Raw genomic sequence first — 24238 nt, forward strand, 5'->3', positions numbered from 1 at the left:
TCAAGGCAGAGGAACCAGGTGCCACCCACTAGACTGCTGACAGGCCAAGGTGGGAAGCTGGCTGAGGGACAGCTGTGACCAGGAGATGCTGTGTCAAAGAAGGGATTTCCTGGGAGGCCAGGCTAGTTGGGACCACTCAAACTTTTCAGATTTTCCATGTTGTTATGGAAAACAAAAGCCTCTAGGATAGGCAACGGGTGCACAGACATGTACAAAATATTGCACTGGATTTTTCCCAATTCCAGTTACTGCTTGTATGCTTCAAATACATACGAAACTTGGAACTGAAACTCAAGTAACCGGTGTACAGAGTTCTTCCTTCCCTAGTTAAACCAGTGGAGTTATCATGTAATTTCCAAGTTCAGAGCTTAACAATTATATCCCCAGCATTCAGGTTCACTCAAGGCCTCAAGCATTGCTCAGAGCACAATCCACTCAACTGAAAAGTCTACACTTCTGGGCATTTAGGTATTATATGCTTTTATCTTGAGAACTTTTGCACTAGGATGAATTTGACCAGCAGTAATTGGATTTGGATAAGCAACTCCGAGGCTCTTTCATTCTTGTGAATTAATATCTAAATAGCATAACTGAGTTTATTTTGTTTAAAGCAGACTTTATTAGGCAAATCGTGGATTTGGGGAGAAAATAAAAAAGCCCACATTATGGAGACCTAAAGTACAGAAGGAATTCCTGCTGAATTTCTTGGAGAGTCACTTTTCCTATAATACACTGCCACATGAACTTATGACATCCAAATAAATATAAAAGGGAAATGACTCCAAAAAAAATTTTTGATTTGCCATGATAATTTCTGGTCATTTCATTTACTGCATGACATTTTAAATGCTTGTATTTTTTCCCAAAAATACAAGACATTACTATGCTATCTGACAAAGACTGACTTACTTTATTGACCTTTCCCTGTATATTATTTTTAATTTAAAAAAAAAATAAGTTCAGACAACACTCATATTCACACAAAAATACAACAACAAAATACATGTCATTCAGAGCACCTCTTCTTTTCACAGACTATGTGCATGGTTTGGGGAACAAACAGAAGGAGCTACTGGCAGCAAACCTATGGTGTACAGGACTGACAAGACTGTACTTCTGTTAAGAGTTTAACATCTGGCTGCTCTGTCTCCTCTACTTACTTTAGTCTGGCTGTGATGTTTACAAAAATCATTCCTTCACTAAACACAATACTTTTGATACTGCCTCTCACAATATCCTTCTCGACAAAGTCTCCAGCACACAGCTGGATAAACACATTATGCAGTGGGTGCTCATGGGTTGAGCACAGAGGGTAATAGTGAATGCGACAACATCAGACTGGAGACCTCTCACTAGTGGGGTTCCACAGGGCTCCATCTTAGGCCCTGTTCTCTTCAACATCTTCATAAATGACTTGGATGCAGGACTTGAAGGGATATAAGTTTGCAGATGATACAAAACTGGGAAGAACTGTTCACTGCCTCAAAGGCAGAGATATCCAAACAACTTAGTGGGCTGAACAATCACTATTTGTATGAAGTTTTAACAAGGGCAAGTGCCAGATTCTGCACCTGGGATGGGGTAACCCTGAATGTACGTACAGACTGGGGAATGAAGTGCTGGAAAGCAGGGCCATGGAAAGGGACCTGGGGATCCTGGTCAATGGTAAGTTGAATATGAGTCAGCAGTGCCCTGACAGCCAAGAGGGCCAACCATGTCCTGGGGGACATCAGGCAAAGCATCGCCAGCCAGCCGAGGTAGGTAATTGTCCCGCTCTGCTCTGCACTGGTCTCACCTTGACTCCTGTGTGCAGTTTTGGGCACCACAATATAAGAAACATGTAAAGCATCCAAAGGAGGGCCACGAGGATGGTGAAGGGTCTAGAGGGGAAGCGCTATGAGGAGTGGCTGATGTCACTTGCTCTGTTCAGCCTGGAGAAGAAGAGAGTGAGGGGAGACCTCATGGCAGTCTACAACTTCCTCATGAGGAAAATCAGAGGGATCTGATCTCTTCTCTCTGGTGACCAGTGACAGAACCCAAGGGAATGGCCTGAAGTTGTGTCAGGGGAGGTTTAGGTTGGATATTAGAAAAAGGTTCTTAACCCAGAGCATGGTTGGGCCACTGGAACAGGCTGCCCAGGGAAATGGTCACAGCACAAAGCCTGACAGAGTTTAAGAAGCATTTGGACACTCTAAAGCACAGCCCTGATTCTCAGGGCTGTCCTGTGCAGGGCCAGGAGTTGGACTCTAATAATCCTTGTGGGTCCCCTCCAACTCAGGATATTCTGTGAAGTTAGTAAAACAATCTAGAGTAACAACTTGTCCAAGGGTTTCAGAAACACCACAAAAACTCTTAAATCCTTTGGTTGTACATCTAAAAGAGCCCTGGACTTTCAGAAGGGTTCCTGAGTCATTAGAACTGGATTCTGTAAGGGTAGCTCAGCAATTTTGAAACTCAGACCATGCATTTCTGTTCTTAACAACACAGTTACGAGCCTAGTTTTAAGCAGACAGTAATGGATATTGTACCATGTATAAGAAGTGATTCTTTTAGAGCCAGTAAGCTGACAAACCCCTGAAAGAACATAAGTATATTCAGTAATATCTTCTGGTACAGATATTTACTACCAAGGGTGTGGTGATTTCACTCATAAATGGGCCTATTATTCACTATCATTCCATGCCCACAGAAAATATATTTTTCAGAACTAAGAGCGAAAAAGCTACAAAACCCATAAAATAACTATATGCACATTTCTAGGAACACTGTTATTGTTTTAGACAAATAAAACCCAAGATTCTACTGAATAACAGCTCCATGTTAACCTTTGAGGTTCTTTCCTCCTATTTCAGATTACGGATCATGCTACTTACTTTACATTGCATTTACAGATCATATTCAGAAATCCTGCTTTTCAGAAGATGCAAGAACCATTTATCTCAAATCACAGGGCTCTAATACAGCCCTGGAAAGCTGTGTTAGGTCCTTTGGTACTCTTTTATTGAAGAACAGGTAAAACTTGGCAGTTTTAGTGAAGTTTGTATCTTGTAAAATTTCAACAACCGCAGGAAAAGAATATTGTAAATAAACAGGCATATAAGAAACACTTATACCCAAAAATTCCCTCCACAGTCCTTTCCAGTTTCTGCAAAATCTACTGCTATTAAAGCCCAGGAATGCATCTTGCTTTCACCCTCACTAAAACTTCAGATGTGTCTCACGTTCAAGTTAGAAATGTGTTTACAAGACAATGTAGATATTTATCAATAGAGAGTCATACTTCTATTTAAACTAATCTGTATTTATATACTTATACATTACATGAACCTTCACCTCCAGAAAAATAGTGCCATATGAAAGTGTACAGGTTTGAAGACTTATTGTAATTGTTTTGAGTATTTGGGAAATTAAACCAGGTAAAACAGAAGTTAAAGTAAGTGAAATTTAAACAGACACTACATTTATTGAACTTTCAGATCTGTAAGAAGTATATCACTTTAGTAGTTCAAAGGTAACTTTTCCTGTAGCTTTGTTCCTTTCCTTGCCAAAAATCAGAAAAAGAAATTTTTGTCAGCATGTAAATGAAATTAAGTGGTTTAATCCAACACTTGCAGAAATCAAAGGCAGTCTTTTCCATTGCTTTCAGTAGGTACAACCTCAAATCCTATTCACAGTGTTTATAATAAGGCTACAGATTTGTCACACCCTTGATACCCAAGACAGAATAAAATGCCACTTACTAGTGTGGCACTCTCTATAAAAGCCTGACATTTTACACTGTTTTTCCTCAGTTTGTTGCAAGTAAGACACTTGGCTATTAGCTGCAGTTTTTATTCTAAATGCTGTTTATTCTTAATTAGTGTTATGTATCATATTCATATTAAATCTGTGTGTTTGAATATTGAAGCTATTTAGGACTATTTAAAAATTGATTACATTATTGTATATCATATTTAAATTTAAATTATGACATTTATATTTTTGCTTTGATAGAAAGCTATGTTTTTCTCTCACAGTTCTGCCATGACAAATAACCAGTGTTAATAATTAATTAGCAAAATATTCTACAGTTGCTAAATTAGGTATGGAAAACAAAATTCATGCTCAGATTAATAACTATGATTTCATGCAGTACACTTCAGTCCTTCTTCTGGGCCATCATTAAATCTTCAATTACTAATTATTCCATGTTTTCAAGAATTCAGATGTCTTAAAAAAATAAAATGCAACTTTTGTTTGCAGACACTTAGCAGTGATGTTAAATTTTCTGTATAATGATAGGATGCATTACTGGGAAGCCAGTTCAGGGATCTGAAACCCTTCACAGTATGAGGTGTGATTTACTGTAGCCTGTCACAAATGATAATGCCAGGCATACCCTAATTTTCAAATGGCAGTGGACTTAAAAAAATCCAAACCTTATTTTCTCTGTTATAAAGACATTGCTCATCAGCATTGGAAGAAAAAATTAAGCACATCTTTAAACTTGCAGAATTTTCTCTATCCAACAATTAAATTATCTTAGATACTGTGGAAATAACGCCCCCAACATATCATTCCTGTGTGCAGAATTTATTTACTTTGTATGTTCTAGCATGCTGTGCTTTCTTGTATCTGATTTCTCACTCACAGTCTTGCTTACTTATGGAAGATTCATTGTTAAACTACAGTTGGTATACAGTACCAGCATGCCAGCATACCATGATATTAATCTCTAAAGTATTCAATCATTTTACAATAGCCTCATTATTCAGTGGAACTCTGAGCATTCAGTTTGTGCAGGTTTTCTGACATTTCACTAAAACAATTTACTCTTAAAAGAATTCAATGACTGCAACATATTGTAAAATATACATGCCTCAATCAGATGGTTCCTCTCTAATAATAGTCAAGAAAAAGAAGAGGAATTAAAAAGAAAAGGAATTACAGATAAAAACAAGAACTCCAGATAACCACCAGAGACCATGAACTCAAACTGATAATTTAAAGCTAAAGCACTTTATAGGGTTCACACAGAGGCCATTTGAACCAAATGTGTGAGTGAGACTTCTTGAGTTCACGGAGCTCTCATTTCACTATTTACAAATCAGAAAAATCCAGGTACTTTGGATGTCTTTGTAAACAGTGTAGTTTTCAGAGGAACTGTTACTACAGATTTTTACATTTCAAAATACATATTTCAAGAACTACATCACAGAAATTATTCTTTTTCTTCAATACATTTATTTTAATCCTTTTATTTCCAGGGCTGGAATGTCACAGTTGTATTCATTTTCCAAAGGCTGAACTTTGACAACAGTGGCATAGAGAAGCACATTTTTTTCTGCCTGGAATTTTCAAGGAGAAAAAACAAGAGCACGGATTTGGATTTTTAGAATTACGTGGACAAAAGTTCACACTGTTTACCCAGAATTGGGACAGAATAGCTCTGCTTTTGAGTTTCTATGAATTTTAACTCCCTCAAGAATATTTATAAAAGCAAAGATTTTTTCGTCCATTTATTTGTACAACTCTAACATAAAAACAGGCTCAGGAGAGTATCTGAAAACAGATTTGATGAGGTATTTGTTCACTATGTTTTTAAAACGCTCACACACATGTAAAATTTCAGGCATGCTGAACTTAAGCAGGACGATCCACGCTTCTCAAAATTAAATTATATTTGTAGGCTCATAAATTAATGTGCTTGTTTGGTGTGGGCAGTCCTCCCTACCACCCCAACACAGTAAACAGATGAACACAGGATATAAAAGTGCACATTTCCAATCAGCCAGTGCTTTGCTTTCCTCAGTGTAAGGCCTGTAACTACTACACTAGTTAATTTTAACAGGCCACATCTGTTCTGGCTAGTAACTCACCACAACTCCCAGACAGGTATTCTCCAAAATCTTCTCTTGAGTGATAGCTTTGTTAAATTCAAACGAGGTGAAGCTGCCTCACGTGCAATACAGTTACGTAATTTATGAATCATGTTAATTTTTTTATGTTTTCAAAATGCATTAAAAACTTGCAAGTGAATGCAGCATCAAGTGAAGGTTCACCTTATACAAAAACACTTTTACAGGTTTAAAAAGATATTTAGTTTAGAGTCCTTGTCTATTATATAAATAATTCTTCATTCTTTATTGTCCAAAGACAGATGAACACAATTAGCCTTGCTATGCCAGGCAGGTAAATATCTCTGGAGAGGAAGAGCTTGTTAAAAACTGTGCTTTGGATCAGACTCTTCATTTCCAGAAATGTGGTACCCTTCTTCTGGGTCAAAGGAACTGCCCTAATTTACACTGACGTGGCAATTGCCTCGTGTCTTTGAGTGTTGACGTTACATTTTAAGATAACTGCAAGGGGCAGGTTGTATGGCATAACTAGCATGTCCTGTAGTCTTCTGCTCATCAGTCAGCACTTTTGAGACTAAGACAAACAAAATTTCCGTCAACCAAAAATTGACGCTTTTTGCCAGCTGCTTTCACTGGACACCTTGGCTGTGTCTTACAGAAGAAAATCCAACACTGGCAATCGCTGTGCTCTGCTGTGGCTCAGCTTGCACCCAAAAACAGCCAACATGGACCACGAAAGGATAAGCCATGGGATTCACTAAATAAATACACTCTTTATATACTTAGCGTCTTCTGTCCTTAAAAGGACACTTGGTTGATCCTGCTAGGCAGAACCCTAGATGGAGAGCAATTAAGAGAAACATGCATTGTAGCCTTTCCTTTTTGAAATATACATGGGCAAATCTAGAGGAAGGCACAAGAATTCAAATATTTTATGTTTCTGCTGAAAAATTTTACCCCAGGAACAAAAGACTCACTGAAAAACACAGTGAGCACATTTTGAAATCTGACCAGTAATGCTGTATTTGGAAGCAAATTAGCTTCAGTTGCTTGGGAACCCTCAAGAAAAGACTTTTGTATACTACTGGCTTCAGGCACCTTCAAATAAACTAATTAAATAAGATACAATGCTCAAACCATATAAAGATACTCATGGAAAAACTGAGATCTCATTCTGAGTACTGGGCATATTTCGAGAGAGAGAGAACTGCGATTCACTGGGATAAATCCGCAAGTCTTCCTGAAACTGGCCAAGGATCATAGCAGTGACAATTCCGGTTGCTCTCTAATGCACAAAAAAGGTTATGAAATTAACTTTCAGTATTAAAAATAAAATACAGATTTGAGACGTCCCTTTATTTTGCACATTTATTTCAAGCCTTTGTGATAGACTTGGGTTGTATTTTCATGCTTCTCTTTACAGTCATGAAGGAAAGAAACCTACATTTTTATAACAATTGAAAGCTGAGATCCCTGCCTTATCACATGCCTAAGGAACTCAGGGTTTAAGAAACAAACATTGTGAACCTTGCAATAAGATTTTGAGGGCTGACAACACCAAGGGCTACATCTTCATCAAATATTAGTGAACATCCTCAGCTAGGGTAAAAACACTGCTTGACAGTTGCATGGTTTGTGTCCCAGAAAACAACCCTGAGAAAAACAAAAAAAAGTAAATAAAATAATAGCAATGAACAAATCCAACCTGCGATCTATTCCCCACTTTATAAAAAGAGGTGGATTTAAAGGTCAATGAAAACCCCAGTGCTGACACCCCTCACTTTACTACGGCTATCCCACACATAAAGAACAAGTATATCCTATATGGATAAATTACAGTCCAGCAGCCAAAATATAATCTGTCAATTATGCTGGGTTTAAAATTAATAAAATAAAATTTACAACAATCACCTATAGCAGCAAGTTGACTGCATTTTGAACATCCCATCAGATGCAGTGAAAGCATAAAATCGATGCAAAAAGGTCACAGTCATTCTTCATGGAGTCAAAGATACAATCTACAAGAAACAGAACTATAGCCTGCAGATATTTAAAACTATGAACAAATGAATTCATATCCTGGACAATCCTGAATGCACCCAATGGCCAGCTTTCATCAACCAAGCACTTTCAGTATCAGACCATATATTTATGCATTTCTGAAACATCTTATTCATCAACAGTTCTTGCACTCTTTCCTCCCACTTACTCAGACCATGGGAGTTTCCGACCCTTTCCCTTTCTGCCGTTCAAGAAAGGAAGTTCTCAAAAGACCAACATCTTGAATAAGAAGCCAAAGCAAAAAAGGTCTGCTCCAGCTATTCATTTCCCATATGCCTTTGCCCTTCGCTTTATTTGGGCTTGCTCCAGAGACCACGGAGATCAAGAGAAAGACCTGTGGATTTGCCCTGTTTGCAATTTCTGAGAGCCATTAGATGTTACTCTACATGCAACATTCTATTTTGTGAGACGATTTCCTAAGATCAGACTTCAGTTTCTTTTTTATTCCCACATTCTTAGGACAACAGCTTCTTTGTTCAATCTCCCATGTTTATGGGTATGTTATCTTATCTCTGGTTTAGCCTTTAATATTGAGCAGAGTAAGAAAAGAATCATCCTCTTGTTTGAGATGCAAAGATTTATGTCTGCTTACATTTTTAAGATACATAAACATACAAACATACTTTTAAAAGTCTAAGCAAATTTACTCCTCTTAGTGCTGTTATCTGAATGATGATATTTAACACCAGTTACAGCTTAGTTCCCTTAACTCCCCTGTGAAATAGTTTTTTCAAGATCTATTAAGTTATGAGAGTAAAATGATAGCATCCTAGGGAAAGCAAGCTTTCTCCAGCTCTGCAAAGGAAAGAGCAAGGTTGGAGTAGCAAGGTTTGAGTAGCAGGAAATCCACAGAAATGAAGACAGTGAAGCATTACAGTATGGGGGAGGACTTTCATAGCCACTGGGTCACCCAAAGTTGAGAGAGACACTCAGCACTGCAGTGAAACTGATTCAAAGAGACACAAATGTGGAGAGTGGCAGAAGAATTCAGACCCTAGTCTGAACTCCAAACTGCACCTGCACATGGTGTGGAACATAAGGACCCATCCACACCACAGTCCCACCAGCTTTGCGGGAGAGCATGGAGCTACCTCAGCTGGCTCTAACCTGGTTCCAGGTTTCACTGCATGGCTCTAAAACCCAGAAGCAATATAGAGGCAATATATATCTGTAATACAGAGGCTCCTGCAGGAAGTGAAATGTACAGTAGTGATTCAGTTATGCATGTTTGTTCTCCCTCTAAAAGACAATCACAATTTAAAAAAGAATCACCATTTGTCTAAACCCCAGTCTTCTCCCCAGTCTCCCCATGACCCCCATCCCAGACCTTCTCCCAAAGGCTGTTTTCTCTCCAATCTCTAAGATTAGTATGTTCAAGACCTGCTCAATTTTTGACAGGGGAAAAAACCCACCTTGGACAGAAAGCCTTTTGAGTCTTCCCTCACTTTTGAAGCCTTTATATTTTTTAATCCCTGTTCTGCCAATTTTGTCTCCCTTTCTCCTCCTTCCCTTCAGTGGAAATTTTCTACTCTTTACAAGCCTAGCTCTCTGCAGAAAATTGATTTCCCCTAGGATACAGCCATCCTACTGTTCTATGCATGGTCATTAATGACCATCTTATTCACCACAGAGATAGACAGACACAGTGGCACTCCTCCCCAGCTCCTTAGCATAGAAAGCACACAGGGAAAAATCGTAACAGCCTCAGAGCTTAACCATACCAAGAGTTCATCATCCCCAGAAAACACCATACAAAATCCCCAAATGAGCTATTATATGAGTAATATAATTTTTGCTGCTTTCTGTCACTCTTTACTTCTACTGCACTAGATTAAATTTTTTTTTAATCTCTCCCAGGTAATGACCATCATGTAGTTTTCTCTCTCCCACAGGAGGTAGTTCCCCTCTTCCCCCATATCAGAACAAAACCTAAATCAGATGTGACTTGGGCTCAAACTGGTTTTACTTGGGTGCTGGCATCAGGATATCCAAGGGCAGAATGCATTTCAGCACAGACTGCAAAACCTGCCTGAAGATGTGAGAAAATACCTGGGTGCTGCACTTTTTGCCATTTTAGATGCTTTGCAAGCAGTATGCCTGCTGGCTTCACTGTCTCTGTGAGCTTTGCAATCTCACATTTGATTGCAGTGAAGTCCCATCCTTGCAGTGATAGACAATTCTCCCCTTAGCTCTTGGTGTCTCTGATTCCAATGTGTAAAATAAAATGACTGTACTCACAAAACAGCTTCAGTCTTCTTTATAAACGTCTTGTGGATAGACTGCAAATTGACTCCCTGTCTCCTCCTTGACCCATGGGGTTCTTGCAAGAACTTCCCCTTGTCCCTGCTGGTACAGGGAGTTACAATGGAGGACTAGAAGTCACAAGGAAGAAGATGAGGTTGTTAAAACCTTTTTTTTTCCATTTCCAACACAGGATTTTTAGATTATGAAGTTAATCTTGCTTACCAATATGCATTACTAGTTTCAGCAGGACCAAAAATGAGGAAAAATATTAATAAGCCCAAAGATGGGTATAGAGTATTTAATTTACATTAAATAATCAGGAGCAGTGTCTTTAAATCAACAAGTAAATTTTAAACAAAAGAAAACTCTTTTAGTGACTGTTGATCAGAAAAAAAACCCCAACCCAAAAAATGAGTTCTGAAACTGGGAAAGGGTCTTAGCTACTGAACTGCAATTTGGTCTGAAAAATGTCAACACAGCGAATGCCTGATGCAGCACTTCAGAAAAGCTGGGGTGGGTAAACTGCCCAAGCCAAGAAATTCACATTTAAAGCTCACATTGTCTAGCTACGCTCTGTACATTGCACCGTAAATTCTTTATATAACTCTCACTAAGGTTGGCTGATGTTAGCTGAGGAAATCCTCTGCAGACACACAGGACAATACACCCCACTGTAGGTCCCATAAAAATCACACACTCCATGGAAATTTCCAAATACTTCTACACAATATGGGTGAGTTAAGGATAAAGTTTCAAGCCTGAACTTCATAATTTCCTGTCATTTGCTAGTCTATGCAGCTCTCTAATGTTATGTTAATATCATTTTTGTAGGTGTGATTGAATTACCCGCCACTCTTGAAGCCAGCATTAGTGGATTTCTGTGTAACAGGAGAGCGTGCTTTACTGCACATACTGTTACTAAATACCATTAAGCAGACCAGCTGCAGACCTCCTGATAGCAGGACTGGAGGGCTACCTCATTAGGAAGGGACGAGCACTTTACTTCTGGCACACAGCCTGAATCCTGCGAGCCATCAGCACGTCCAACTCGCCTCGACGTCCCCACCAGACGGCTTTCCGCAGCATGTTCCCCAGCCGAAAAAAGGTGTCCAGGCCTGGAAATCTGCTGAGAGTGCAGAGACCTCTCTCACAGGCTCAACATTCTGAGTCCTACACAATGCTGCCGTGACTTGGCAGTCTGAAAAGATAGAGATGTATGTACTTGGTGACATTTCGGCTCCAGGTCCAACTGAGGGCTGGTAAACTCTCCACTGAGAGCATGCCTGACACAGTGGTGACAGCTACTAACTAGTGGCACAGCACTTTAAATAACCCTTTCAGAAGTCTTTGTGGAGAGATTAAAATGCCATGTGTATGTGAGTTGTAAAAACTCTAGGGCAGCCTCCGAAGGGAGATTTAACATGAGTATTCTCATCAATACTCTTGCACTGCTAACCAGCACCTACTAAGCAAATTATGAGCCTGACTTCTGTGCAGAAACATCCCTCTTTAGAGGATAACTGCATGAGGACGAAAGGAGGGGATGAGGGGCGATGGAAAAAAGAATGGGGGAGAATGAGGAATTTAAGTCTTTTCCACGTAGTTGTCTCAATACATACTAAACTGTATTGACAGACAATATCATCCAAGCAATTGCAATGAACTCCAGTTACACTTCCTGCCACTCTAACCCACCTTTTCCTCACCACAAAATGCCTCATATGCTCACTGATAGAGCTGTACTTGCCCAGAAGCAGCGGGAGATTCAGCCGCTAACACTGAACTAACAGCAGCCTTGTGTTCTCAATGTACCATGGGAACAGCATGGCAGGGACACAGCAGGAACAAGAAATGTGGTCTTGTGATTGAGAGAAAGTCTTGTTTCTCTGTATCTAAGGTCAGTAAGAACCAACAAACAGGAATCTAACAAGAACTAACAGTTGCAAATCCATGTTATAATACAGACGGGTTTCTCTTACCAGTCACTGAAAACAGAGACGAATCAATTAAAAGTCATCGAAGTGCTGCTATCATTTAATAGCTGTATCATTACAGCCTGCCTCCTTACATCTGTAAGATCTGCAATCAATTACATCTTTAGTCCAATTCTTATGTTAGGCAGTGAGCAAAATCATGGCATGAGTATAGTACCCTGCTTTCATTCAAATACCAAATACATGGTCATACTCTATTTTGTTTCACCATTAGGCACCAGTTTTCCTTTCCATTTAGAAGCAATTGCCTTGAGTTCATTTTATCTGAGTCAAGAGATTGTCCTATATGAATCCTTAAACTGGCTGTATGTTTGTACATGTGATAGCAATTCATTTGTTATGCAGTTCATAAGGCACTCAATAAACTTTATATTGAAATATTTGTGCTAAATTATTGTAGAGTCATTAAAAAACTTCACAGCCACACTCCATTTAATTCACACTCCTAAATTTGGTGTTGATTTAAGTAAAGCAGAGGAGATAAGATACATTAAAGGTGAGTAGAGAAATTAAGTTCTACAAAATTAAGTTAGGTATGCCAGAGATCCAAATTCCTTACTTTTAAAAATACAGCTTCAAGTGTGTTGCAGTTTTCCAATTCTATGGGTTTTTGTTACTCAAAGCTGAGGATGGACAGACACATGATTTACAATTAAAAGTAATCAAAACCTCAGAGGTCGAGAGATGAGCTTCTGCTTCTGACATAATGCCAGTAGCACTGTTCTGTGATCTCCACAGAGTGCATGTTGCACCACCTTACACTCCCGCTAAGACACTACAGCAGTTTTTGAGTATCACGTCTCCTGCTTAGGAACACAGATGTTCCAGTAATATATTTCATCCACTTTAGGACACAGATATGGCTACCTAAACTAAACATAAAAACAAATGTCCAAAAATATGAAAAGGAAATGATTTCTAACCTCAAATAATTAGTTTTAAAAACATTTAAATGATCCCTGCAGTTCTTGATAAAATTATCCAAAGGCTGGAGAAAACCATCTTATAATCAGAGACTTAAACAGCTCCGACTATTTGTATTCTTAAAGAAAAAAAACTGAAAAATCACTGATTTTAGTACATAAGTGCATCTGGGAGGAGCATCTGAAAGGTCCTTAATCTGATTACACTAAAAATGAACAGGTAAAAATCAAGATCAGAAAGGTGACTTGAAAGTGGGTCACAAATTCTGAGCAGGGAATGTGGTTAACGGGAACAAATTGTTAGCAACAGTGGTTGGTTTGCTATTGCTTTCATATCTTCAGTTCCAGAATGGGTGGTTTTCTGGAACATATTTTTACATTAAAATAAATTGCATATTCAGTCCAGGAGAAAAATAAGGGAAATTTAAGGACCTGAATCAACCAGAAAATAATGTGGACGATCCCTTGGTCTCTTCTGGATCTTAAATTCTATGAATCTGTGAATTATTTTATTCCTTTTAATTATTAGGTTCCTACTGTAAAGAAGCTAAAAAGTTAATGTTCTTCTTGAATCAGTGAATTACAGAAAATAATTGAAGCTTCATAATTGGATTATAACCCCAGGAGCATATGGAAATGCTGAACTGGGAAGCTGAAGTAAGGAAAGTATGTCTGTTTTCTTTTTTTTTATGTGATCACCAGGCAGTAATAGCCATAAATGCTGCACTTATTACCTGTATTACACTGAAGCAATAACATGCCTGTGATCCTGCAATAACTGCTATTTGAACAGACTGCTGTGCTTCCATGAAGCGTACATGAGGTTGGGTATCTGTTGGAAGACAGTTTATTTCAGAATAAGTCCTATATTTGCACATTGCTATTACTTTCACTATTTTATTTAGGGTTGCCCCCAGAGCTGTGGCTAGGTTCTTTGCAAGAGAACCAGAAGATTCTGGAGGATTCCACTTTCCCTAGAGCTCACGGGGACACAGAAAATACATGCCCAAAGAAAAAGAAGACCTTTTGAGATCTCTGTCAGATCAACATCTTTTAAAAATTAGGCTGAAAACATTCTATCTTTCCTGTCTGTGTTTGTAACGAGACAAATATAAAACCTCTGACGCAGTTGCAAAGATTCTAAGAAACTCCTTCTCTAGTGAACATATTTTTAAAAAATTAAAGTCTTTTCAGTTTTTAACAGAAATCTAATAGCAGCATTTGTCACACAAATAATTCTGGGAAGTTACCAAATACTTGGAATGAAGGACATGGCATGCTGCATAGCCCAGAGTTCTTGTCGATGCTTGTTTGGAATGGTATGAGAAAGTCTAGCAGCTGAACACAATGACATTTTTGTTTTCGTGCTGATAATATTCAATAGCTTTGCCACCAAACTTGGCCTGCCACTTCCCCTTGCACAGAAATAGCAGGAATGCACTAAGGTTTTAGCCATTAGCTGGAAGCACTGCCCAGGTTATTCTTTTTGGGGGTGGGGGGGTGAGGGTGTTGATTAAGTATAGCTGATATTGTTTCCTTTCAGCAGAGCTTTGGGACAATGTGTTTCTCAAACAGAGCAGAACACTCTCTGCATCATACCTTTAAGAAAAACATTAGAGAAACATTTCTGCTAAACAAATGTCAGAACATGAACAGTGTGACTCTGTCTTCTCCCAAAAATTGGTGACTCCTAAGGAGTACAAACCACACAGTTTATTGGTTCTGCTCCCCCACTGCTACCATCAATTCCCAAAGGACATGAGATCAGAAAGACCCACTGAACCTGACACCATGGAATTTAGGAGAACAAATACCAAAAATGCGGACAAATCTAAAACACATGGATGAGCTTCAAAACAGAGGAAACAAAGATAACCAGAACTTTCATTTCCACTAAAAAACCCCCACCACAATGACTCAAAGGACAGCAGTGAAGCAACCTTTGTCAAACCAAGAGAGTCCAACCAGCCTTCTTCACTGTAAAGCAGAAACCAAGCATCAGAATTTTACAGGATGCCTTGAGGGGCTGGAAAATTCAGACTGGTGAGAGATCCACTGTCATGAGAGTCCTTTCACAGAGCAACAACCACATTATAAAAACAGGCATTTGTCTCACAGACATATATTGTGCATAGCCTGTCTGTCCTCTGGACAGTTTTCGGCCATGAGCATTTTCACTCTTAAATGGTTACACCAATAGCCTCATGGTTGGATGGTGATGCCAGGGTTGAATGGTTGCACAAAAAATATGCTGGAGAAGCGGAGAAAGAAAGAGTACAAGGAAAGATGGGAAACATGCACATCTCAGAACAGGCCAGAAGCAGCTCATTAAGTGTGTTGCCCTCTTTCCATCTCAACACCCCTCCTGTTATGACCTTCCTGTTACGATTATGCCCTTCACACTGTTACACAGAAGACTCAATATTTCTGAGTTCTTTTATTTGTTTTTTCCCTTTTTTTTTCCCCCTCCACAAAGACTTTAATTAAAATTCATCAGAAGAAATGTTTTTAGCACAAGTGTCTGAGAATGCTGCCTCCTTCCCTATCTTCCATTAAATCAGGTTCATCCAACTTGAAAGGAGATGAGAAACTCTCACTGACACACTGTCACACTCCAGTGAAAAGACAGGCACATTCAAAACAGAGAAGAGTGCAGGTGCTCATTTATTACTTTACACAGATTATTTTTCTGCCTTTCTTCCTGACAATGGGGAATGTTAACATCCCAGATAGAGCTCTCTGTAGTGCTGCGGGCATTTGCTGACCTAGAGTTTTGTTTTCCCTGATGAAAGAGGCAAGGTAAGAAGAGAATTGGTTCACTGCCTACTGGGGCAGCTTCAGTGTTTGTTTTTAACAATGGAAGACATTTGGAGATTATTTCAATGGGAATTAATATACAAATAATTTTTCAATAATAACAGGTAAAGGAGAAAAAAACTTGTGTACATCCATGTCCATATTTACACACTGCAAATATGTAGTATTTATATAACTGAGTGCAAAACTGCAAATCAACTTATTTCGGAAATCAAGATGTTGTTCAAAGGAAATACAAGTTCCCTGCCTTGTATCATTGCAGACCTAGAGAGCAACTCCACAAGGTTTCTAATAGCATTATTAAGCATCCTCACTATGAACATGTCTTCAATGAAAGAATTAAAAAATCATGTCCAAGACTTCAGGTTCCTGCTTTTATGCATACTTTGTGTATCCTTAAAGTTCACGATTTGGCTTCTGATCAAAGGCATTTTGACTTAGAAGTATTAATCTTCTTTTTTCTTTCCTGCTCCTCTTAATAAACCTTTCCTAAAAGTCCATGATACAAAGAACTTGATAAGGACATAGATTTCTCCAAGCCAACTCATCAGTGTGTTTTGATTTGGTCTGGACATGCACACATTCACAAATAAGAGGAATATACTCATATAGTCCTCTCCTTGCTTTGTATCAGAGTGTTTAGTCCATCAGGATACCTTTGCTGTGCTTGGCCTCACAGTACACCCTTCTTTGGACTTCTGGTTTTAGTTGGAATAACAAAGAAAATCCAGGGGGGAGGCAGGGAAAATTGGTGTTTTGTTTTTTTTTCCCCTCAAGTCTGGGCATATCTTTGGTTCCCATGAAGACTGACCTCTTCAGCATATTTCAGAGCCATTCACAGTTCTCATATTACTAGGATAGACCCAACCAAAATATCCATCAAGATTTTAAGCAGGAACTATTCAGTATGATTCCACATGGTTCCTATATGAGTTAATCCCACGGAATGAGCGCTCTCTCCTTCACGCCCTCTCTGTCCCTGCTGTATCACACAGCGATGGTGTCAACTGATACAAATTACAGAAGAGACGTAGGTTTGGGTTCTGTTTGAATTAATATTGAAGCCAGAGTGCACCTTACTTTAACATACACAAGACTACAGAACACAGTAAACTCTTTTACATATTGAAAGATTATTTCTTAAAAATACAGGAGCAGAGAGGGCCTAACACCACTGCTACATAAGTCTCAGATAGTTTGGAGTTTGTTTTCACTGGGGTCAGGATGAGAACATGAGTTTATACTGGCTATAAATTTTGTCTGACTTCACTGTGGAACAATGTATTTACTACAGAGATTCTTTTGGTTTTTTTTGATTTTGAGTTCACTATGGAGATTGTATTTTGGTTAACCCTTATTATATTTATAGTTCACAGTAATTACTGTTGATTAACAATTTAAGGTAGGAAAAAAAAAGGAATGGAAGGGATCTTACTTCTCCCAAACCTTCATTTCATCAGTTTTCATATAACATAGACTTGTTATTTTCACAAAATAGAAGGAAAATAAAAATATTCAGGAATATACAGCTCTTGCTGCCTTAATACATAGCAGGAAAGACCATAATGAACTTGCAATAAGGCTTGGTCTAATAGAAATGTTGTGTTGTTGCAGTTTTTGACAAGAAAACCTGTCCTGAAAGTCACCCTGAACCCCTCTGAAACTTCCATGAACTCAGCCTTTTTCTGTGGGGGCAAAAGAAATGTACACAGTTCATTTCAGAAATAATCTAGGATTTAAGTAAATTAATGTATGACTTTTCAATTAATAACCTTGGTTACATTATCCTTGGGACTAGCCCTTTAATAGAATCTAAACAGTGGCAGCCTGAATATTTATTCAGATGTTTGACAAGACAAAACCAAGGACATTCAGAATCAAATGAGAGGCTAAAATCTCACATTTGATAACTTGTCAAGGAGTCAACTGGGATACCTTCAAAAAAAACCCAAAAAACAAAAAACCCAAACAAAAAACAACAAGAACAAAGAAAAAAAACACACAAAAAAACCCAAAACCACACCAATAAAACAACCACCCCCACTAACCCAAAACAAACCCAAAACCCTGAGTAATCAGCACAAAAATATGGATCTAGAGGTTATTTAAAGAAAGCAGCGTTCATGGCAATCATTATTCAATAGGGATTTCCTATACCTGGAAAACCATTTATCTGTGAGATTCTATCTCATCTTCCTCAAGAGTCAGCCTGAGCAACAGAGACTTGCTGCTCCTTAGGTTTAGATATTTTTACTGTTGCTGTTTTAATTAAGGCCTTTACTTTTACCCTGGAACACAATGAAGTCACAATGACTGAATCAAGATGGACAGGGATTATCTTTTGAATACATGTCAGTGTCTTAATTGTGCATTGCAGAAGGCTTGGTTTTTAGTCAAATGTTGGGGGTTTTAAGCTGAATTTTCTCCTGAAAAAATTACTGGGGGAAGGGAAGAGATATTTTATATCTCTTTTCCCAAATTTCCCTTCCCTTCTCCAAAACTTATTTTACCTTTTAAAATATTTGGAGCCTAAATCTTCATCAGTGCAAAAATGTAAGAACAGACAGAAAGACCAAAATCTTAAGAGACAGACTGTGAGTTTTTTTAATTAAATATGTTTCAAAGTAATAAAGCTCAAATGTTTAGTCTGTGCAAGAGAATTCATTCAAACTATCTCCACCGAGATGTAGTTAGGAAGAATGGGATGTGTCCAGTATACTAACAATGGACTAAGCCATCTGTGTATGTTTTGAAGAGAATCTTGGAATGCTTCTGGATGAAATATAACACAGTGCATGAAAATTAGAGTGACAGATTACGAATATTTCAAAGATAATAATTTATATTTTGCTAGTACAGTAACACAATATGCAATTTTTTTTGTCTATAATGTTACATTTAAAGGTTGACTATCTTCACTTTTGATTAAAAGCATATTTTGACTGGGAAGATATACTTATAATGGTGCATACCACTGCACCAGCAGAGACTCTGCACTTCAGAGAAAAAAAAAAGCTAATTATGTGATATTTAATATTATTTACATGAAATATTTAAATATTTAAATTTTAGACTAATATGTTCTGATGATCAATATGATCACAGATGAGTGTAAAGCCTCTTTTTAAAAAAACTTCAGAAAGGGTTAAGAGAGGCCAAGGTCTGGTTTTGGAAGTTTCTTTACTCAGTGTTTATGAAAATCCAGAAGACAACACATACATAAAAGAGCAACAGATTCTTGCTTGCTAAACACCCTTACTCATTCTTTTTAGATGTAACTTTTGACTGAGTTGTTGCACAGAGTCCCAAAAGGTACAGTGCAGCCTAGCAGTTTTCTGCTGCAAAAAGGAGTTTGATGAAACTTTGCTGGACACACGTTAAACCAAGTACTGAGGATCAGAACCACATAAAAAAAAAAAATCTTCCAGTAGCAATTTTTTTTTCATTTACTCAGCTACTGTACAGTCTATGATGACTTGTTTTCCTTTAGTCATATGAACAGTTTGACAGATTACTGTGACAAGGTTACTCTCAAATTGATAAAAGGTTTGATAGTGTCAGAACATTTGTCAGAAATGTCTCACATCACGTGTAATGGACTCTGCACTTCAAGCATCAGTGGTACTCCAGTCTGTTTTTTATTTAGTGTGTAACACACACCACACAAAAACACACAACAGAAAGACTGAAAAGCAGGCAGGATTCACCAAAAGAGCCCCATACGTTATCAAACAATTCTGATTAAAGGGTTTCTTTTCCACAACCCACCTGGTAAAATGCAATTAAATTAAAAACTTTACACATGACTTAGAGGGTGGCCTCCTTACAAGAATAAACCTGGAAATGGGATGGGCTATGATAAATGTGTGTAACCATAAGAATTTCCAGCATTTCCTGTACTTCTGAAAGAGAAATATTGTGGCTTTAGAAGATTATTCCTCAGACCTGCCAAATGTCAGATATTACAAGTGACAGGTGTACTACTGGCAGCCTTGTCCCATGCTAGAGCAGAGGAAATGGGTTCAGAAGGGCTCATTTTAGGCACTGGCAGCTAGCCTAGGAGAACCAATGTGCTAGACATCAGCTAGCTTGGTGAATGCAGCTCCACAAAAAGCTTGTACTGCAAAATAATATGATTTATGGATTAGAAGTAAGGTTTTCATTTCACATCTTGTAGTAAATTATGCTAATACTTCTATGTAGGAAGCTTAAGAGACAGCACCTTCTGCTTGTTTGTGAATACCTGTTCACATGAAATCTTTAAGACATGGTGAGCCCCCAGCCACATAAGGTAGAACTCACAGAAGACAATCAGACGTACGGTCAAAAACTAGGTAACAATGTACCCTTTGTACTCTGATGAAGTTGAAGATGATGAAGTAAGTGGTCCCAAAAAGACCCCAGACCCAATTCTCAGGGGGAGGGCCCGGGGCGGACCAGAGGAAGGGCCAAAGGGTGGTCACATCTGGGATTGGATGGATAATGCTATAAAATGTAACCTCTCGGGCACGGCCGGCGCGCGCGTCTATATCACCTACTGCCTTGGCAAATAAACCCTTTCTTATCTCACCCCTAATTAACTGCTCCGGGGATTTTTTTCAGCACCAAAATACACAGGCAACATGTTCATATAGCAGCAGATTGCTAGTTTTGGTTTTAGTGGTGGAGTGGAGGGTGAGGGAGGGTTTGGGGTTTTTCTTTGTTTTGGTTTGGGTTTTTTCGGGAGGGGGCAGGGGGAAAGATAAGGGGTTTGGACCTTTATCCACTTCTACTGTGTAACCACACGCAAAGGTAAAGAAAATGTCTTGCAAAACATTACTTAGAATCTACATGCTGCCAGGACAAATTCCTCCATTTTCAGATATTTAAGTTTCCCTATATTGCCTTTCTCTTTTGCTTTGATAAATTCTTTTAATATTCTGAAAAAAAGGACAGAAGAACTATCTGGTTTCTCCTTGCTGACATTCAGCAAAATGAATGTCAGCGTTTTTCTTAAAGAGCATCTGTTCACACAGGAATCTCATGATAGCAAGACAAAGTCCCCTAATCATAGACCAGATTAAGTTTAGTGGAGCACATTAAAAATTTTGCCACAGTGCCAAAAGGAAGCTCTCAGATACTTGATGCGCACTTCCCATAAGCAGACAAGGGGTAGGGACGTGCTCCCTGAACTTCATGATTTAAGTATCACTGCTCACACCGTGACTTGAGCACTAGGCACCAAAGTTGTGAGGCTCCTTGAGGAATAACTAGTTCGGTCCTGATCAGCTGAAAGCATTTGTGTGAACTTGGGAAGAGACAGACTGCAAGAAGATTATAGCAAAAGGGCTTTTTGAAAGTCAGTAGACTACAATCAATTTATACATACTGAGGACCCGGCCCTTGAACTGGTATTATCTGTGACTGTCACATGTGGAAAGTGTCAATGAATGTAGTTTGTACAAATGTCAGACAGGTACACTCACGATTCAACTTGCATGAAATATGAAACATCACCAGCACTCTGTACTCCTGTGAACAGTGAGTCAGTTCTACCTGCAGTAGCTTTAACAGGAGAAAGTCACAGGAAAGAGTTTCAAGCTACCATAATTTTACTAAAGTCCAGGTATCACTTCAGTAAGGCTGCTAGCTCCACTCCTGGCAAGCCATGCCCACATAAAGCATACTCAGGGAAGTCTTTCAGGGTTTTTGATCAAAATCAGGAAAGGCAGAATGATATAAAACTGTAACAACCCATTAAATTGATACTGCTATTACAAGCTTCAAAACAACACTCATTTGGATTCAAGTCAGTAGATCAGCCCCAGACTGTTCCTTGCTTTACCAAACTTCATCTATTGATCCCTATTTGAAAGGCTGATTTGTAATGACAAATAGTAGAGATGCTGTTGTCTTTTGGAACAGATGATTCTACGGCAAAACCACCACAGTTCTGCATCATACAAGGGTGGATTTTTATTTTTCAAATATCTCCCTCCTCTCATTATAACACAAAAAAAATGTATTATCCTAAATTCCAGCCAGGTGATCTCTGGTTGGAATTTCAAATTGGATTAGTCCCGTCCTACACGACATCAGTACTAATCAAGACCTTGGAAATCCAATCAGGTTCTCATTTCTACCTATATTGCCCACAACATTCAGTTGAGTGAAGAAGGATAGAAGGGTGCAGTGCTTTAGGATATAGTTCTTTTGATGATACATGAGGAGCAGAGCTCTTTTCGCTGCCTCTTTGGTTTCAACAGGAATAAAACACAGTAAAACTGATATTTATCAGGACAATCTGTAAATATGACTTCAGATAAACAGGAGGGTAGAAGGTGCTACTTTCTACATCACCATTTTTCAGTGGAACTGCAGTTAGTTAGCTGTTCATTATACAGCTACGACACCACCTTCAGTGGGTTTCATACTTCTCAATCTTTGAGCCCAGCAACGTGTGACACGGCAACCATAAAATGTGATAGATTCGGGAAGGAACACCCATATTTTGCTGTGCATCAGGTTATGATTCACAGATCATTATAACTATAAAATTTGTCATTAGAGAGGTTTTCCTGTCATGCAGATTCTCCTGTTAACATAAGAAATCAACCAGATTAGAATAAACAGAAGTCACTGTGAAGGCCCTCACCTCCCTATTCCCCTAAACTCTTTACCTGAAGGTTTTCAACAGCCATTAATTAGCCATTCAAACTAAAGGAATAACACTTAACTTTCAAGTGTAGGAGGCTTCTGATGTCTTTTTGTGGTCACACATAAGTGTAAGCTGGAAGGCGAGCTTTGACATCTTCCTACCCCAAAGAACACTGAGTATTTTAAGTGCACTTACGGCTGGCACAGCTTGATAAGGTCCTGGTCAGTGGTGCCGGGTGGAAGGCCTCGAATGTACAGGTTGGTTTTACTCAACTGCTCTCCGCTGCTGTTGTTGCTGCTGTTGTTGCTGCTGTTTGTGCTGGGGCTGGGAGGAGCCATGGGGTGGGGAGCTGGTGCATAGGACTGCTGGAAACAGATCAAAACAAAAATGCTGTTACTGTAAAAGGTAAAAGCATGACAGACGCATGTGGTTTACCTTGGTAACTCCAGAACTATGCTATGCTTGGCCTACCTTCCCTGACCACCTCCACCTGGCTATGAAGTGCATTATTTTACTATATTTATATTATTTTACTATATTTACTATATTTTTTTAATTGGGAATTAAAGTAGCTAGATTATAAGTCTATTTTATCTAGATTACAAAATAAAGCTCTGAAACGACAGATACTCAGAGAGTAACCTGTATTAAAGAAAGAAGTTAAACACAATTTGCTCTAAGAGTACTCTAAGACACAAATAAGAATATGTAGCCATAGGTACAGAAGCTGATGCCAGAAGCCTACTTAGTCTTTTCTAAACATGAGGAGCACTCAGCACATGAACAGTCAGGTGGCAGAGAGTTGGCTAGCTAAGAGAGAAAAAAATCCAAAGCAGCCTGAAAAGACTCTGCCCTTACAGATGTCTTTCGCAATAGAGAAACAGGGTTTGGAAAAGACGATCAGGCTAAGACCTTCTGCTCTGAAAACCTTACCCACTTCTGAACAACCACAAACCACACACAACAACTGAGAAATACCACTTAAAAAAGGAGGCGTTCTCACAGGGAGAACAACACCCTCCCCACCCCCAGCTCCCTGGTAAAATACACGTTATGAAGAAAGACACACACATGCTATAAAAATTACCTAAACATCTCTGATCTGAGACAAAATTAGGGAATTTTAGTTGCTGCAACCATCCTCAGTGCCCTGACCACCAGAGTATTTACTCACAGCACAGAGTGCTTGCCAGGAGAATGGACAAATGGTTGGAAGTAGGAGGCTATCCTGTCACCACTGTGACCTATGCAAGAAAAACTGAGCTCTAGCGGTGAATTTATAGGAACTGGGGGATGCTGAGGGCCAAGCCCTAGACAGGCAGCCAAGGGAATGGAGTCAGAGCTCTAGGAATGTAACCATCTGCTGAGAGGGAGGAAATCCCATTTCCACAAGCTGATCAGCATATTCTGCTTGCTTTATGTGTGGTGACAACAGCAGGTAAATGTTGGGCCAATGCTAAGTTAACCGTGCTATGCTAATGGACTAATAAAGGCAAAACATCTGCAATTTTCATTATAGTAGCAATAACACTTAAGTGACTCCTAATATGCTCATTCTGCATTTAAGCCTTGAACAGAGAAAATATTTAAGTCTGTGAGTATTTCTGATCATGCTAATCAACTGCCCCTTTAATTTCAGTGGCCCTATTTTAGTGTTTATAATTATGCACACACAAAATCACAGTCTTGGTAGTTGGATATTTTTAAATTAGTAGGTCTAAACTC

At 38.8% G+C, this 24238-nt stretch overlaps 1 protein-coding gene across 1 annotated transcript in view; it reads right to left on the reverse strand.

Annotated features, from left to right (window-relative positions):
* LOC114001925 (protein alan shepard-like) overlaps positions 1-24238 on the reverse strand; it is a gene marked incomplete at its 3' end in the record, with an annotated part of 384849 nt that overhangs the window by 3683 nt on the left and 356928 nt on the right. Inside the window, exon 4 of the mRNA XM_027747507.2 lies at positions 22709-22878. Coding sequence (XP_027603308.2) covers positions 22709-22878 — 170 coding nt within the window. The remainder of the gene's footprint in view (positions 1-22708; positions 22879-24238) is intronic.

This window comes from Pipra filicauda, unplaced genomic scaffold (genome assembly GCF_003945595.2).
Source record: "Pipra filicauda isolate LSUMZ 115617 unplaced genomic scaffold, ASM394559v2 scaffold250_size1122263_pilon, whole genome shotgun sequence".
NCBI lineage: Eukaryota > Metazoa > Chordata > Aves > Passeriformes > Pipridae > Pipra > Pipra filicauda.